The sequence below is a fragment of the Microtus pennsylvanicus genome, chromosome 10 (genome assembly GCF_037038515.1).
Source record: "Microtus pennsylvanicus isolate mMicPen1 chromosome 10, mMicPen1.hap1, whole genome shotgun sequence".
Classification (NCBI taxonomy): Eukaryota; Metazoa; Chordata; class Mammalia; order Rodentia; family Cricetidae; genus Microtus; species Microtus pennsylvanicus.
Window position 1 is genome coordinate 81,355,371 of NC_134588.1, and position 14,589 is coordinate 81,369,959.

At 44.5% G+C, this 14,589-nt stretch overlaps 1 protein-coding gene across 2 annotated transcripts in view; it reads left to right on the plus strand.

The window, feature by feature from the left end:
* Chat (choline O-acetyltransferase) overlaps nucleotides 1–14,589 on the plus strand; it is a 52,333-nt gene that overhangs the window by 20,143 nt on the left and 17,601 nt on the right. For both annotated transcript variants that reach the window (XM_075987528.1, XM_075987527.1), the window contains one exon: nucleotides 14,190–14,359. In XM_075987528.1, coding sequence (XP_075843643.1) covers nucleotides 14,190–14,359 — 170 coding nt within the window. The remainder of the gene's footprint in view (nucleotides 1–14,189; nucleotides 14,360–14,589) is intronic.

The window sequence follows — 14,589 nt, forward strand, 5'->3', positions numbered from 1 at the left end:
AGCCCTCCTCCAGCCAGCAGAGAGTCAGGGGGCAGGGACTTGGACACTTGAGCCCTCTACATTGTCAACCTTTCTCCTTCTAGACCATGTCACAGATCCCCTACATGGCTCTCAACTAGGACTGTCCCTTCGGTGAGCTCTCCTGACACTACATGGGCTCATGAAGATCCAGGGACCACCAGGAAGCATAGCCCTCTCAGGGGAGCAGCCTACCCACTACACAGTCCCTCCCTTCCCTATGCCCACGCTGCTTCCCCTTCCAAGCTTACTCAGACATCACACCCTGGCAGTACCATTGGAGGTCCCAGCACCTAGGGGCCAATGCTAAGAGTCCTCTAGGAGGCCTTGGTGCCGGGTTACAACCAGAGAGGCATCCTGAAGGAACGTGGAGCCACATGCCTGGTCTGTCATAGCTTAGAGGCCCAGGAAACCACACAGTGAGGTTGACTGATGACGAGAAGGTCCTCTGAAACACTGCTGGTTAAAAAAAAACAAAAAAGCAAACAAGATTCCCAAGCCCCAGGGGATTCCATTTTAAAGGCATACTGTCACCTTCGAGTGAAGCTATGGTTGGGACCCTCTTCCTCAGACATCAACTTCAGCCACTCACCAAGCTCCTCCTCTTGTTTGTGGCCACAACCTGGGCATTTCTCTCCTTTGTCAGAGTTTCCATGTTGCTTATGAAGTAGAGATTTTTACCCACACGACTTGTGTAGTGTCCTAGCCTTCTAGTGGCTGGGGACACGAAGGACCCAGCTACCCAGCCTGAGGTCCACACTACAGGGGGAGAGGGTGGAGTCTGAAGATGACCTTAGGGCCTCAGGAGGGTCTGCTCATCCTTACAGGCCTTTCCTCCCCATCAAACTGTGAAACCGTGGCCTCCTGAACCCGGGAGGAGCTAACACCATTATCATCGTCTGGAAATTTAATTAGACATTCAGCCCTGAGTCTGGAAGACTACAGCGCTTGTCAATTTGTAGGAGAAGTATGGCCAGCTCGGAGAGGCCCCCGGAGCCCTCTAGCTTTCTTAGGCGCTGTGCGGCGATCCTGGGAACAGACCTCACGGGCAGATGCTCTCCATTTACACAGCCCCGTAAATATTTATCCCCAGCAGCCAATTAGAGCCAGGGCACTGCTTCCAAGGAGGGAGCTGACAGAAGGTGGCTGCAGCTGCATAAGGCCATGGTCATGCTTTACAAGAACCACTCAGGAAGGGGGCAAATGCTGCTTACATGTTGTCATCCAGAGCTCAGCAAGTCTGTTGGCTTTAAAACCAATTACGCATTAGCAAGAACAGCATCTCTGATCTAATTGGCCCAGAAATACCTCCTGAGCTTTCGGATCGGAATACAATTTTCTTTCTCCAGGGAGGGAGGGTCTGGGGCTACACCACCCTCTGCGGTAGAAGCACAGAGGCCTTTGTGACATCCAGAGGGGAGTGAGGGGTCCAGAGCAAAAGGTCTGGTGTTGACCCGTTGTTCTTGTCTGTCACAGCCTGGGAGCCTATTCCATGGTGGAGAATGCAGCCCGCTCCATGGTATAATAGGGGCAGATGGCCTGGTACCTGGTGTGCCAATGGTGTTCACTAAATGAGAGCTCTTATTAGATATAGGGGAGATCTTTGGGTCTGTTTGCCTAGGGTCCACATGGGCACTGCCCGTGTAGTCAGAGACAATGGCCTGCAGACTTGTAGGCTGCATGGCTTTCTTCCTTACGTGCCATCCTAACTTACAAGCCTTTTACCTTGGGGGCATTTTGTGTCCTATGCCTTCTACATATCATATTCTACACACACACACACACACACACACACACACACACACACACTTTATAAAAATGTCTCTGACCTTCATTTCTCCAGCCTTTGCGTCCCATTTTAGGCATTTGAAATCTGAAGCATCTAAGGAACCGGTTTTTGCTTATCTACCATGCTACCCCATTGCCACCCTTGTCCCCAGTTCTAGAACAGCGGAAATCCTTATGTTCTCTCTTCTTGGAAGGGAGGTTAGAACCAGGAGAAAGAGCTCTGCCTGATTCTTGAGTTCTTTCTTTCTTTCTTTCTTTCTTCCTTCCTTCCTTCCTTCCTTTCTTCCTTCCTTCCTCCCTCCTTCCCTCCCTCCCTCCCTCCCTCCCTTCTCTTCTTCTTCTTCTTCTTCTTCTTCTTCTTCTTCTTCTTCTTCTTCTTCTTCTTCTTCTTCTTCTTCTTCTTCTTCTTCTTCTTCTTCTCCTCCTCCTCCTTCTCCTTCTCCTTCTTCTTCCTCTTCCTCTTCTTTAAATAAATTTTAATAGCTGGGCATGGTAGCACACACCTTTAGTCCCAGTACTCAGGAAGTCAAGGCAGACATATCTCTGTGAGTTAAAGACTAGCCTGGTCTACATACCGAGTTCCAGGACAGCCAGGGCTCAAACAAACTCCAAAAAAGAAAACCATTTTTTTCATACAGTGTGTCTGATCATGATTTCCTTTCCCCCATCTCCTCCCAGGAGGTCCTCCCCATCTCCTCAGCGTCTCTATGCACACCTCCAATCTCTCTGTGTAGAAAACAAACATGCATATATAAAAAACAAACAAACTAGAATAAAAACAATAGCAACAGCAAAGAGAAAGCACAAGAAACATTCAAACAGACACACACACTCATACACACACAGATACACACAGACACACATATAGATACACACACAGACACGCATACAGATATACACATGTACAGAGACACATACACACACATATAGAAACACACATGCAGATACACACATAGACACACACATACATATACACATATACACACACATACTAATACAAACACAGACACACACATATACAGATACACAAAGATACACACATACAGACACACACACATGCAAATACACACACAGACACACACGTACAAATACACACACATACAGAGACACACAGACACACACATACAGACACACACACACATACAGACACACACATACAAACACATATACAGATATGCACATACACATACATACAGACACACACAGATATACAAAAAACCCCACAAAAACTGAAAACCCATAAAAACACAAAATAAGAAACGATAATATACAAGCAAGAGACCAGTAAGATTAAAAAAAAATGCCCAAACAGAGCAATATGAGACAAAAAAAAATCTACAAAAATACAATTGAGTTCATGTGAGCCAGCTACTGGGTTTGGGGCCTGCCCTTCGGTGTGGTTTATATACCCAGGGAGACTCCATTGGAGAAGACTAATGTTCCTTTGCAAGTGGTTTTCAATTGGAGATAGCTTCTTGATTAGGGATGGGGGCTCATGCCCACTTTCATTCTCAGTCATGAGACCCCATCTGTCTTGAACCTGTGTAGACACTGCATACAGTCACAGTCTCTGTGAGTTCATATGTGCTTGGTCCTGTGGTGTCTGGAAGACACTGTTTCCTTGATGTCACCCATCCCCTCCGGCTCTTAAAATCTTTCTGCTTCCTCTTCCTCACAGCTCCCTGAGCCTAAGGGGAGGGGCTCGATGGAGACAACACATTTAGGACTGAATGTTCTAAGGCTTCCCACTCTCTGTAGATTGTCCAGCTGTGGTCTCTGTATTAGTTCCCATCTACTGCAAGAGGAGGCATCTCTGGTAATGGCTGAGTCCATGGCTCCTGTGGCCACTGGGGGTCCCAGGCAGAAAGTATTTCCAGTATCTGAGGCTGACACAAAGAGAGGCCTAAGAGAGTCCACAGGAATGAAGAAAGCTGGGTGTACACCAAGGGTAGGCAGGATCCCCAGGAAATGGAGCTAGGGTGTGATCTACAAGCAGTCTGGACCAGGCATGACTCGAGACTCCCAGATTGTAATAGAGGAAAGGAGGAAGAATGGGAAAGAGTTCTTTCTCTTCCCCCCAGTAAGAGTTAAACTTATTTTGGTATAAGTATAGGTGTTCCCAAGGTTGCTAGACATAACATAGAGAGAGAGGCCAGTTGTCTCTGCTTTCCCCAGAGCTGACTCTTGCAAAGCTACAGTACAGCCCAACACCAGCGTGCTGACAGTCAATCGCAGGGCATCTCTGTCACTTCAGGAACTCCTGAAGCAGACTTCTGAGTCACACTTGCCTTCTCCCAGCTCAGCCTCTCTTTAGCCCCTGGCAACTGCAGATCTCTCCATTTTTATAACGTTGTTGCTTTGAGAATATTACAGAAATTAAATCCTATAGAATATGTGGTTGTCAGATTTTTTTTTACTCAGCATAATTCTCAAGTGACTTATTTAATTTTTTTGGTGGTTTTATCTTATGACTTATATCTGTGTAGCCCTGTCTGTCCTGACACTTGCTTTATAGACCAGGCTGGTCTCGAAATCAGAGATTTGCCTGTCTCTGCCTCCTGAATACTGGGATCAAAGGTGTGCACCACCACCACCCAGTTTAGCATATGGGGTTTTACAGGAATGTGTTATTATTTCCGAGGAAATGTTCAGGCATGAAACCAGTAGGACATATTGTGATTGCTTGCCAAGCTTTTATTTATTTACTTATTCTTAGCTTAGGCGTACGCGTGTTTTCGCCTTTACACATGTCTAATGACACGAGTGTCTTTGCATGTGCTAATTTTCCGTGTGTGTCCTCTTGGATGACGCATCATTTCACATCCGTGACTATTTGCTAACTAGGTATGTTCTCATCATAAGTTTGGAGAACTGCTTGTATATTCTAGACTCAAGTTGTTGGATACATGGCTTCCAAATATGTCAGACTATAGCTTATCTTAATGGAACATTCTAATACGTTTTTATTTCCTTGTGGTTTAATTTATCAATTATAAGTGTGGGGTTTTTTTTGTTTTTTGGGGGGAGTTGTTTGTTTTTTTGGTGTCAAGACTAAGAATTCTCTGATTCAGCCTAGATGTGAAGGCCTTTCTCCTGTGTTTTTTTTTTTTCTGGAAGTTTTGTAGCATTATAGCATATGCTATTAAGTCAGGAATCCATCTTGAGTTAGTTTGCATAAGATATAAAATTCATGTCAAAGATTTTTCTTTCTTTTTCCTATTAGGTCTCAATTGCTTTGAGACCCTTTGTTGAAGATGGCTCACCTTCTTCCACTGAATGATCTTTGCACCTTTTTCAGTACCTGTGGGGCATGTTCAGTGAGTCTGTGTTAGGGAGTTCTTTGTATTATCCCACTTATGTGTGTGTTTATCCCTCTGCCAATACGATATGGTGGTGTTTGTATAGCTATACATTGGCCTTAAAATTCAATACGCTGATTCTGCTAACTCTGTTCTTTTTCAACTTATTTCAACTATTTTACTTCTATTGGCTTTTCATACATTTTTTTTTTCGGAATAATCTCATGTCTATCTGCAAAAGAAGTCTGCTCTGAGCTTGATAGAAATTCTGCTAAACCCATGTATCCAGTGGGAAAACTGAGAGCTTCACGATATTGGGTCTTCAAAGCGAGAGCATAGCATAGCCCGCCTCTTATTTTGAGCTTTCTTTCTTTCATTTACGGTTTTATATTTTCAGCCTAAAAGTGTCCCATATATTTTTGTTAGATTTGCAATGAGGTATTTAATCTTTATTTAATTATTGTAATTGGGGTTTTATTTTTTATAAATGTTTGTCATTGGGATACAAAGCTATACTGACCTTTAGTGTGTTGATTGTGTATCTTGTAATATGACAAATTCCTTTATTAATTCTGAGAATTTTTTATAACATGTGTGTGTGTGTGCGCGCGCGTGTGCATGTGCATGTGTGAACACACACTTGCTTCTGTAGAGATCAGAAAACTATTTGCTGGAATTAGGCCTCTCCTTCCACTCTATGGGTTCTGGAGATAAATCAGGCTGCCAGGCTTGGCAGCAGTACCTCTACTCATTGAGCCATCTTGCCAGCCCTCTGAGAGTTCTTAATAGATTATGTAGGACATCTGAAGAATTACTAAGGGTAACTAGCTGTGCTGTGTGACAATGGCGACAATCTTCTGTTATTTATTTCTATTTTATTTTCTTCATAGTCAGTGAACAGAGTACTATTTCATTCTTTTCTGTTTTTGAGGGCTGTTCTATGGTCCTAGATGTAGTCTGTTTGGGCATAGGTTCAGGGGTGCTTTTTGTTCATTCTGTTATTCTTGGATGAAACATTCTGTAAATGTCAAACACATGCTCTTGGGTGTTGGGATCAAGTTCTGTGTCCTTGCTGGATTTATACCCAGCTCTTCTGTCCATTGCTGACAGAGAAGGGCTGATGTCTCACCTCACCGTTTGGGTGTTTTTCCTTCCAGTTCTGTTAGTTTTGCTTCACATACTTTCAGAGTGTTTGTTACCTATAAGACATGCACTGCACTGCCATCTTGCAGATTTATCCTTATTTATGCTCCCAGGTCTCTAGTTCTGTTTTGATTTTAAGTGTATATCATACTAATTCAAATTCATGATTTCTTTTGATTAATGCTCGCATGAAATAGTATTTTCCTTTTATATTTATGTTATATTTGCTATGACTTCTTTGTAGGCAGCATATAGGTGGCTAACATTCTAATATATTCTACCACTATTTCTTTCTTCTTTTCTTTTTTTTCTTTGTTTTTGGGGTGTATGAGGTGGGGTGGGGTAGGGATAATGTTTTTCTGTGTAGCCTTTGCTGTCCTAGAACTCTGTATACCAGGCTGACCTCGAACTCAGAGATCCTCTCTGCCTCCTAAATGCTGGGATTAAAGATGTGTACCACCACCACCTGGCGCCTACCACTATTTCCAATTGGTATATTTAGATTATTTATACATAAAATAGCTATTGGCATGTTTCAACATACCTCTTCTGTTTTATGTTTTTGTTTTCTCTGTTTTTAAATTATTTTCCCCTGGATTCTAATTCCTTCTTAACTTTCTTGCCTTTCTATAGATTACATGGTCTTTTAAAAAATAATTCTAGTGTTTTAACGCTATCTGTTCGTATGACCTTTTCTAAATGTTCATGTAAGTATTGTCTTGAGTATATAGAGTTTATCAGTGTTGTGTTGAAGAAATCAGCTCTGGTGACATGCAGGAAGCTTACCACTTTCCCTTTATGATACACTCATCTTGTCTTCATAAGTATTTAGAACCATGCCCAGTATTGATATAGTTAGCTTCATACTAAACATAAAAACAAAAAAAAATTAAAAAATGAACTTTTCACTCAGGCTTTTACTCTGGCCAGTGTCTTACCCTTGGTGATGTACCAGTATTCTTTTCATCACAGCCCCTGGTTTTTTGAACATTCTTTAGTCACTGTTTTATGGTAGACAAGCTAGAGATACATTTTCTCCCCTACCCCCAGGATCAAAGGCAAGCATCCTACCAATGAGTTGCACCCCATTCCCCACTTTTAAGAATGCTTTGGCTTCCCTTCTTTTTTTAAAGGGCTTTTTGTTTGGACGTAGAATCCTGTGTTGACACATCTTTCATTTCTACTCCTACTTCCTTCCAGCCCCCATGGGATCCAGCAAGAAGTCTGCTGTCACTGTTTCTCTTCCATAGATCACGCCATTTCTGTCAATACTTTCCTCTGCTGTTTCCCTTTTTATTGTTTTGCTGCACTATACATTTTTCTCTGCTTCCCTCCCGTCCTCCCCTCTCCCCTTTTATCTTCTCCCGTGAACCCATGCTCCCAATTTACTCAGGAGATCTTGTCTTTTCCTCCTTCCTATTTAGATCCATATGTGTTTCTCTTAGGGTCCTCTTTGTAGTCTAGGTTCTCTGGGGTTGTGGATGTGGTTCGTTTATGCAATGGAGTACTACTCAGTGGTAAAGAATAATGCCATCTTGAAATCTGCAGGCAAATGAATGGATATAGAAAAAAAACATATTGAGTGCGGTAACCCAGACTCAGAAAGGGAAATATAATATGAACTCACTCATAAGTGGCTTTTAAACATAAAGCAAAGAAAAACCAGCCTGCTATTGCTTTTCATAATTCAGCATGATATATGTTGGTGTAGATTTCTTTTGATTTACCCTGTTTGGGTTGCTAGTCTCTTCAGTCTTTAGACTGAGGGCTTTTACTAATTCTGTGAGTATTAGCCATTGTTTCTCTGAGTACTTTCTGTTCTGCCCTCTTTTTCTTCTTCTTCTGGGAATTTGATGCCATGAAGGTTACATTTGTGTGTGTGTGTGTTGCAGATCCTATAGGTGCTCTTCTCTTTTTCCCAGTCTCTCTGATGGTACTCCATCTTCAAGCTTGCTTCTCTCTTCTCTGCCTCCTACATTCTGCTCTCAAATCCATCTACTGGTTTTATATTTACTGGTATTATGTTTTCTATTTTTAAATTGTCTATTTGGTTCTTCATATATTTTTTTGCGAGAGTTTCTATTTATCTGCTGATACATTCTGTCTTTTTTTTTTAAAAAAAAAACCTGTGTTTTCAAACATGTTCAAAGTTGCTTGTTGATGCATTTCTTGAGTGCTGTATTTAAAAACATGTCACATGTCTTAAACACTTCTTTCCCTTTGCTTAAGTCAAATTTTCCCCAGTTCTTGACGTGGTGAGCGGTTTCTACTGGAACTTGGGTGACTTATGTTATAAGGCTCTGGGTGTTATATTAACCCACTGATTCAATTGTCTAATTCACATACTACTGCAGCCGGTGATGGGGGAGATGCTACCTCATCACACCCAGGTAAAGACAGAAATCAAAGTTCTTCATTCTGTTGATATTCTGGTGGGAGAATTGTCCTTATTACTGCTAAATAAGAACTCGCGGTCTTGCCATGATTTCTTTGGGTGCCGTGTGAAAAGTAGTGGGGTGAGCTGGTCACCGTGTGGTGGAGATAGAAGTTCCAGCTTCCATAAGAGACCATGGCTTCTCTGACATCCTCAGAGGGGGAGGTGCCTCAGTACAGATCAGTGAAGCAGACTAGGTTCTCCATTGACCATGAGCTGGCAGTGGGAGGCAGAACAACTAGGTGTATATAGAGTTGGGGACTTGTACAGTTTTTCTGGTGATATTTGTTTGAAATAGAAAGGCTATTATCCAAGCACTTTCTTTCTTTTGGAGGGATTTTTGTTTTGTTCTGTTTGATTTTTGCTTGTTTGTTTGTTATTAATTAATTAATTTATTTATTTATTAAAGATTTCTGCCTCCTCCCCGCCACCGCCTCCCATTTCCCTCCCCCTCCCCCGATCAAGTCCCCCTTCCCCATCAGCCCGAAGAGCAATCAGGGTTCCCTGCCCTGTGGGAAGTCCAAGGACCTCCTTCCAGGTCTAGTAAGGTGGGCTTCCAAACTGCCTAGGCTCCCACAGAGCCAGTACATGCAGTAGGATCAAAACCCAGTGCCATTGTTCTTGACTTCTCAGTAGTCCTCATTGTCCACTATGTTCAGTGAGTCCGGATTTATCCCATGCTTTTTCATACCCAGGCGAGCTGGCCTTGGTGAGTTCCCAATAGAACATCCCCATTGTCTCAGTGTGTGGGTGCACCCCTCGCGGTCCTGAGTTCCTTGCTCGTGCTCTTTCTCCTTCTGCTCCTGATTTGGACCTTGGGATTTCAGTCCGGTGCTCCAATGTGGGTCTCTGTCTCTGTCTCCTTTCATCGCCTGATGAAGGTTAATATCCAGGAGGATGACTATATGTTTTTCTTTGGGTTCACCTTCTTATTTAGCTTCTCTAGGATTACGAATTATAGGCTCAATGTCCTTTATTTATGGCTAGAAACCAAATATGAGTGAGTACATTCCATGTTACTCTTTTTGGGTCTGGCTTACCTCACTCAGGATAGTGTTTTCTATTTCCGTCCATTTGCATGCAAAATTCAAGAAGTCATTGTTTTTTACTGCTGAGTAGTACTCTAAATATTCCATACTTTCTTCATCCATTCTTCCATTGAAGGGCATCTAGGTTGTTTCCAGGTTCTGGCTATTACAAACAATGCAGCCCTGGCTGTCCTGGAACTCACTGTGTAGACCAGGTTGGCTTCACCTTCAGCTATCCACCTGATCTGCCTCCCAAGTGCTGGTATTAAAAGCAAGCACCAATCCATCTGGCTTATCCCAAAGTTTTCTATTCTGCTATGGATAGAGACAGTAGGTTTGTGTAGGGTGTTGTCTTTGTATATGTGTATCCCCATTTGTATTTGCATGTTTTTGATTTCCTCCCTTCCAGAAATGGGCTATTTTAGATAAAAAGGAAGGGGGAACTCTCTCTGTGTTCGTTTATTTAAGAAGCAATAAGAAAAACAGCACAGACCGGCTGACTCAGAAATGCCTTTCTAGCTTACAGAAACTGGAATCCAAGAGCAACGTACCAGCAAGGATGGTTTCTCCTGCAACCTCACTGCTTGGCTTGCAGACTGCCACCTTATCACTTTGTCTTTAAAAGGCCTTTTCACTATGTCCTTATCATTGGTACCTCTCGTTCTATGAACCAGACCTATGGGTGAATTACAGCCCCTGCTTATGACTTCATTTAACCTCAGTTACTACTTTAATACTTCTCTCTCAAAATTCAGTCATAAGGGAGCTTAGAAATTTAATTTATGATTTGCATGGAATATATTTTAGTCCAACTCAACGGACCTGTCCCCATGCTGCTTTTTTTTTTAGGTTATGAGGTCCCTGTTTGGCATGCTTTCTTCTTTCCCATCCTCCAGAGCCGCCTTATGTTTGTTTTAAATATAATAGTTACCCAGGACATCCAGTGGGATGGATGGGGATAAACCTAGTCCATTTTCCTGGAAGACAAGACTCTCCCTTTTGAAAAATTTAAAGAGTTTTATAACTCAATTCAAATTGGTTCTGATTCACAGGAGAGAGGTTTCACTGATAAAGACATACTTTCGTTGACATCTCAGCCACTGGGAACTGGGATGATAAAGAGTACCTCCCCAAGTCCATAGATTAGGGGAAAATATCGGCTGTTTGATGGAAAATTTATCTCCTAAAAATGTAATCCCTCGTGCTGGGAAGGAAAGGCGTTATGATGGACATGGCGAGAGATTAGAAGCTCTGTCTCTCAGAGGAGTCCTCAGCTCCTGGAAGGAAACGTGACTTGTACCTTTCCTGGAGAGGGCTGAGTATGTGTATGCGTTTGTGCACACATGTGCACACCTGTCAGAGAGTGGGATCTGAGAGTCTTGCCTTTCCGAGGCAGAGGCATGAGGTATGTGTTGTATCTTTGAACACCTGAGTGAGTCTAGAAGCTTCTAACCTCCAGGCCTCTGGAATTTCCACACCCTGACGCTGTGAGGGTCAGGAGAAACTCCCTATTGCTTAGCTCCCACCTCCTACTAGGAAGTAGGGGCTTCTTGAGGAAGATTGATGCACAACATTAGTCAAGCCCTAGCGTGCCCCGAGAGGAGGTCACAAGACAAACAGCCCCTGCCACGAGCTTCCAGCCCACCACCCAGCATTCCTATTACACTTGGGCCACAGGCACGGTGGATGAGAGTGGGTGTACTTCATTTCCTGCCTCACACAATAAACTTGTCAGTATTGGACGGATCCGCGCTTGCATTCAGGGAGTTCATTTGCAAGGCCACCTGGCTTCCCAGAGCCGCTGTCCTGCTCCCAGTTCATCCTGCCTAATGAGCCAGGGCCTGGTTCCTAATACGCGGTGCTGAGCTGCTGGGCCAGACATGGCCAGCGTTTGCCTCAGCTGCTCCTCGGGGATCCTTGCCGTCTGTCTGAAGGAGGTCGAGCTACTAGCAGGCAGAGGAACAGCCGTTTTGCTGCAAGCCTGTGCTGCACAGCTGGGAAGGGCATGGCAAGCTGTGCTGCACAGCTGGGAGAGGCATGGCAAGCTTTCACTCTTCCCTGCAGAGGTAGGATCAGGCCTGCTGCAGCTTCCTGGCTGGACAAGCTTGTAACGGACTTCTGGAATGCCTGTCTGTCACACACTGGTTTGGACTGGTTTCTAAGAATTCCTGGTTAAGGAAGATACAAAGCCAACAGGGAAATGATGTATGGCATTTGCGCTGCCCATTGCCCCTCACTAGCCTGCAAGGTCTTAGTCTTCCCATGTCTGCAGGCATCCTTGACTCTACTCTAACCACATAGCCTCGGTCCAGGATCCTTCAGTGACTCTTGTGAGGACTCCTCATACCCAAGTCTGACCTTCTTGGTGCTCTGCTCCTGACCTGGGCCTGGGGCTTACATGATTGGAACAAACATAGCCTTGTCCAGTTACTGGGCAATTATTATCAGACCTCATGCTTAAGTATGATCTTGGAAATGGCCCTACAGTCAGATTATTTATTTTCTTTTCCCCTCCTGCAAATGGGACATGATAATGATGCCAGTCTCCTATTACAATATGCATATGTATGCATGTATTATAGTATGCATATGTATGCATGTATTATAGTATGCATTGTATGCATGTATTATAGTATGCATTGTATGCATGTATTATAGTATGCATTGTGTGCATGTATTATAGTATGCATTGTATGCATGTATTATAGTATGCATTGTATGCATGCATTATAGTATGCATATGTATGCATTATTATAGTATTGTATGCATCATTATAGTATTGTATGCATTATTATAGTATTGTATGCATCATTATAGTATTGTATGCATTATTATAGTATTGTATGCATGTATCTCTTACCTGGCCATAGCTCTCACTCCTATCTGAACCTAAGCTCAGGAAAGTGCCCTGATATCTGTTACTAACTATGGATCCTTCTTTGCCCACATTACATGGAGGTCTCACCTTCACTGAGTCCACAGACATGGAACACTAACCAAATCAGAGCCCCCGGAAGGTTGCATGACAGCCAGAACCCTGAGGACCCAGGACAGCAGACAGGGAAGGGTGGTATAGCCCCATGCTCAGGAGTTACACAGTATGGAGGAAGGTGGGAAGAATGGCAAAGAGGACTTGCTGCTTCTCTATAAGGTCGCTCCCTGGGAGTAAGGGGAAGAATATGAAGCACACCCTCCCTGTGCTCTGAAGGCACTGGCTAGTTGGGAGCCCAGTGGCCACCCTGACTATAGAGCACACAGTGCAAGGCTAAGCACAATGATCATTTCCCAGCCAGAGAGCCACAGTGGGGAGGGGAGCACAGTGAGGAGAATAGGTGCTTGACTCTCTTACCTCTAGATTTTATTGGAAGAATTTAGACCTTTGCTTGCTTCTAGCTGAGAGGAGGCTGGAAGTTGTAGGATTAGCCAGTAGTCCGTGTGCCAAGCTAAATGCAGGGTCCTCTAGTAAAGGGAGCAGGGAAGCTGTAGGATATGGACAGCATCCCCTGCCACATAGTGCATGATGGTGCCTAATACCACATCCCAAAGCTTCTGTGCATAGGGCACTCTCACCCTGCCCGGACGCTGAGGGTACCTGTCTCCATACTGCCACTGCATCCAGCCCCAAGTTCCGAGTCCCCAGGCTGTGCTCAGCCCTCTTCTCTGGGTCTTGAAGTAGCTCCTTGGAATTTTAGATCAAAGTTGTGAAGTTTGGGTGGACTTAAAATTTTGACAAACTTTAAGGCAAAAGATGTGTTATTACATCCATAACTAGCATGGGATGGTGGAGAACGGAATCGCCTCAAGAAAGTCACGTGTTTGGAAGAAGGAAAGGTGGCGGCCACAGGTGCCCATGATCAGCACCACCTGCCAGGTGGACTTGACAGTCTCTTGGGAAGTGTTAGAGGCTGTGTATAAGAATAAGCTGTAGGTCAGCTGGGCTCCCAGACGACATGTGTCCTGCACATCTAGGGGCTTCTAGCCCATTTGCTCTGATGAGTTCTCTGTGACTTAACCAGCCCCACCAGCTCATTAAGGCTTGCCCATCCCCCTTCAGCTCAGACTCTGAACCCACACCCTCGCGGGAAATGGAGGACAAGCAACACCTTTCTCTCAGATCTTCATGTGAAACTGCCTAATTTAAAAATTTCAGGAACAAAGTTAAGTACTTGGAAAAAAAAGAGTGGATGATCAATGTGTACAGATATGGTAATATCCATGTCAGGGTGAGGGTGCTGTTGGACAAGGGAGTGGGATCCTGGACAGGACTGAAGCAGCCCCCTTCATCTGGGCAGGCAGAACCAGTGGCCTCACACCGGGTACTGATAGATTTCAACAGCCTTCCCGAGACCAGTGGGGTAGAGCAGAGGCTCAGGACAGGAGATCTGACTGCAGGGTCCTGCCAAGACAGGCAGTCTGCCTGCGGCGTGTGGGACTCTGGGTGCCTCAGAGCTGAGGCCACACTCTCGCCTGTCCTGCAGACTCCACCAACCGGGACTCCCTGGACATGATTGAGCGCTGCATTTGCCTGGTGTGCCTGGATGTTCCTGGGACTGGGGAGCTCAGTGACACTCACAGGGCACTCCAGCTCCTTCATGGCGGAGGCTGCAGCCTGAATGGGGCTAATCGCTGGTATGACAAGTCCCTGCAGGTAAGTGCCTTTTTGGTGGCCCTACAACTGCATAGCCTCTTCTGGAGCTGGCTGCCAGCACACGCTCTCACTGGCTTCTGCCACTCAGACTGGATGACCATGTCACCTATAGACTAGCCAGAGTTCTTTTCAGGAGACTCTCTGACTGCCCCACCACTGTGTTGGAAGAGCTTGGTTACACCTGGGCTCATTCCCCACCTCCATGGCACCCTGGGGTGGAAGAACACCAC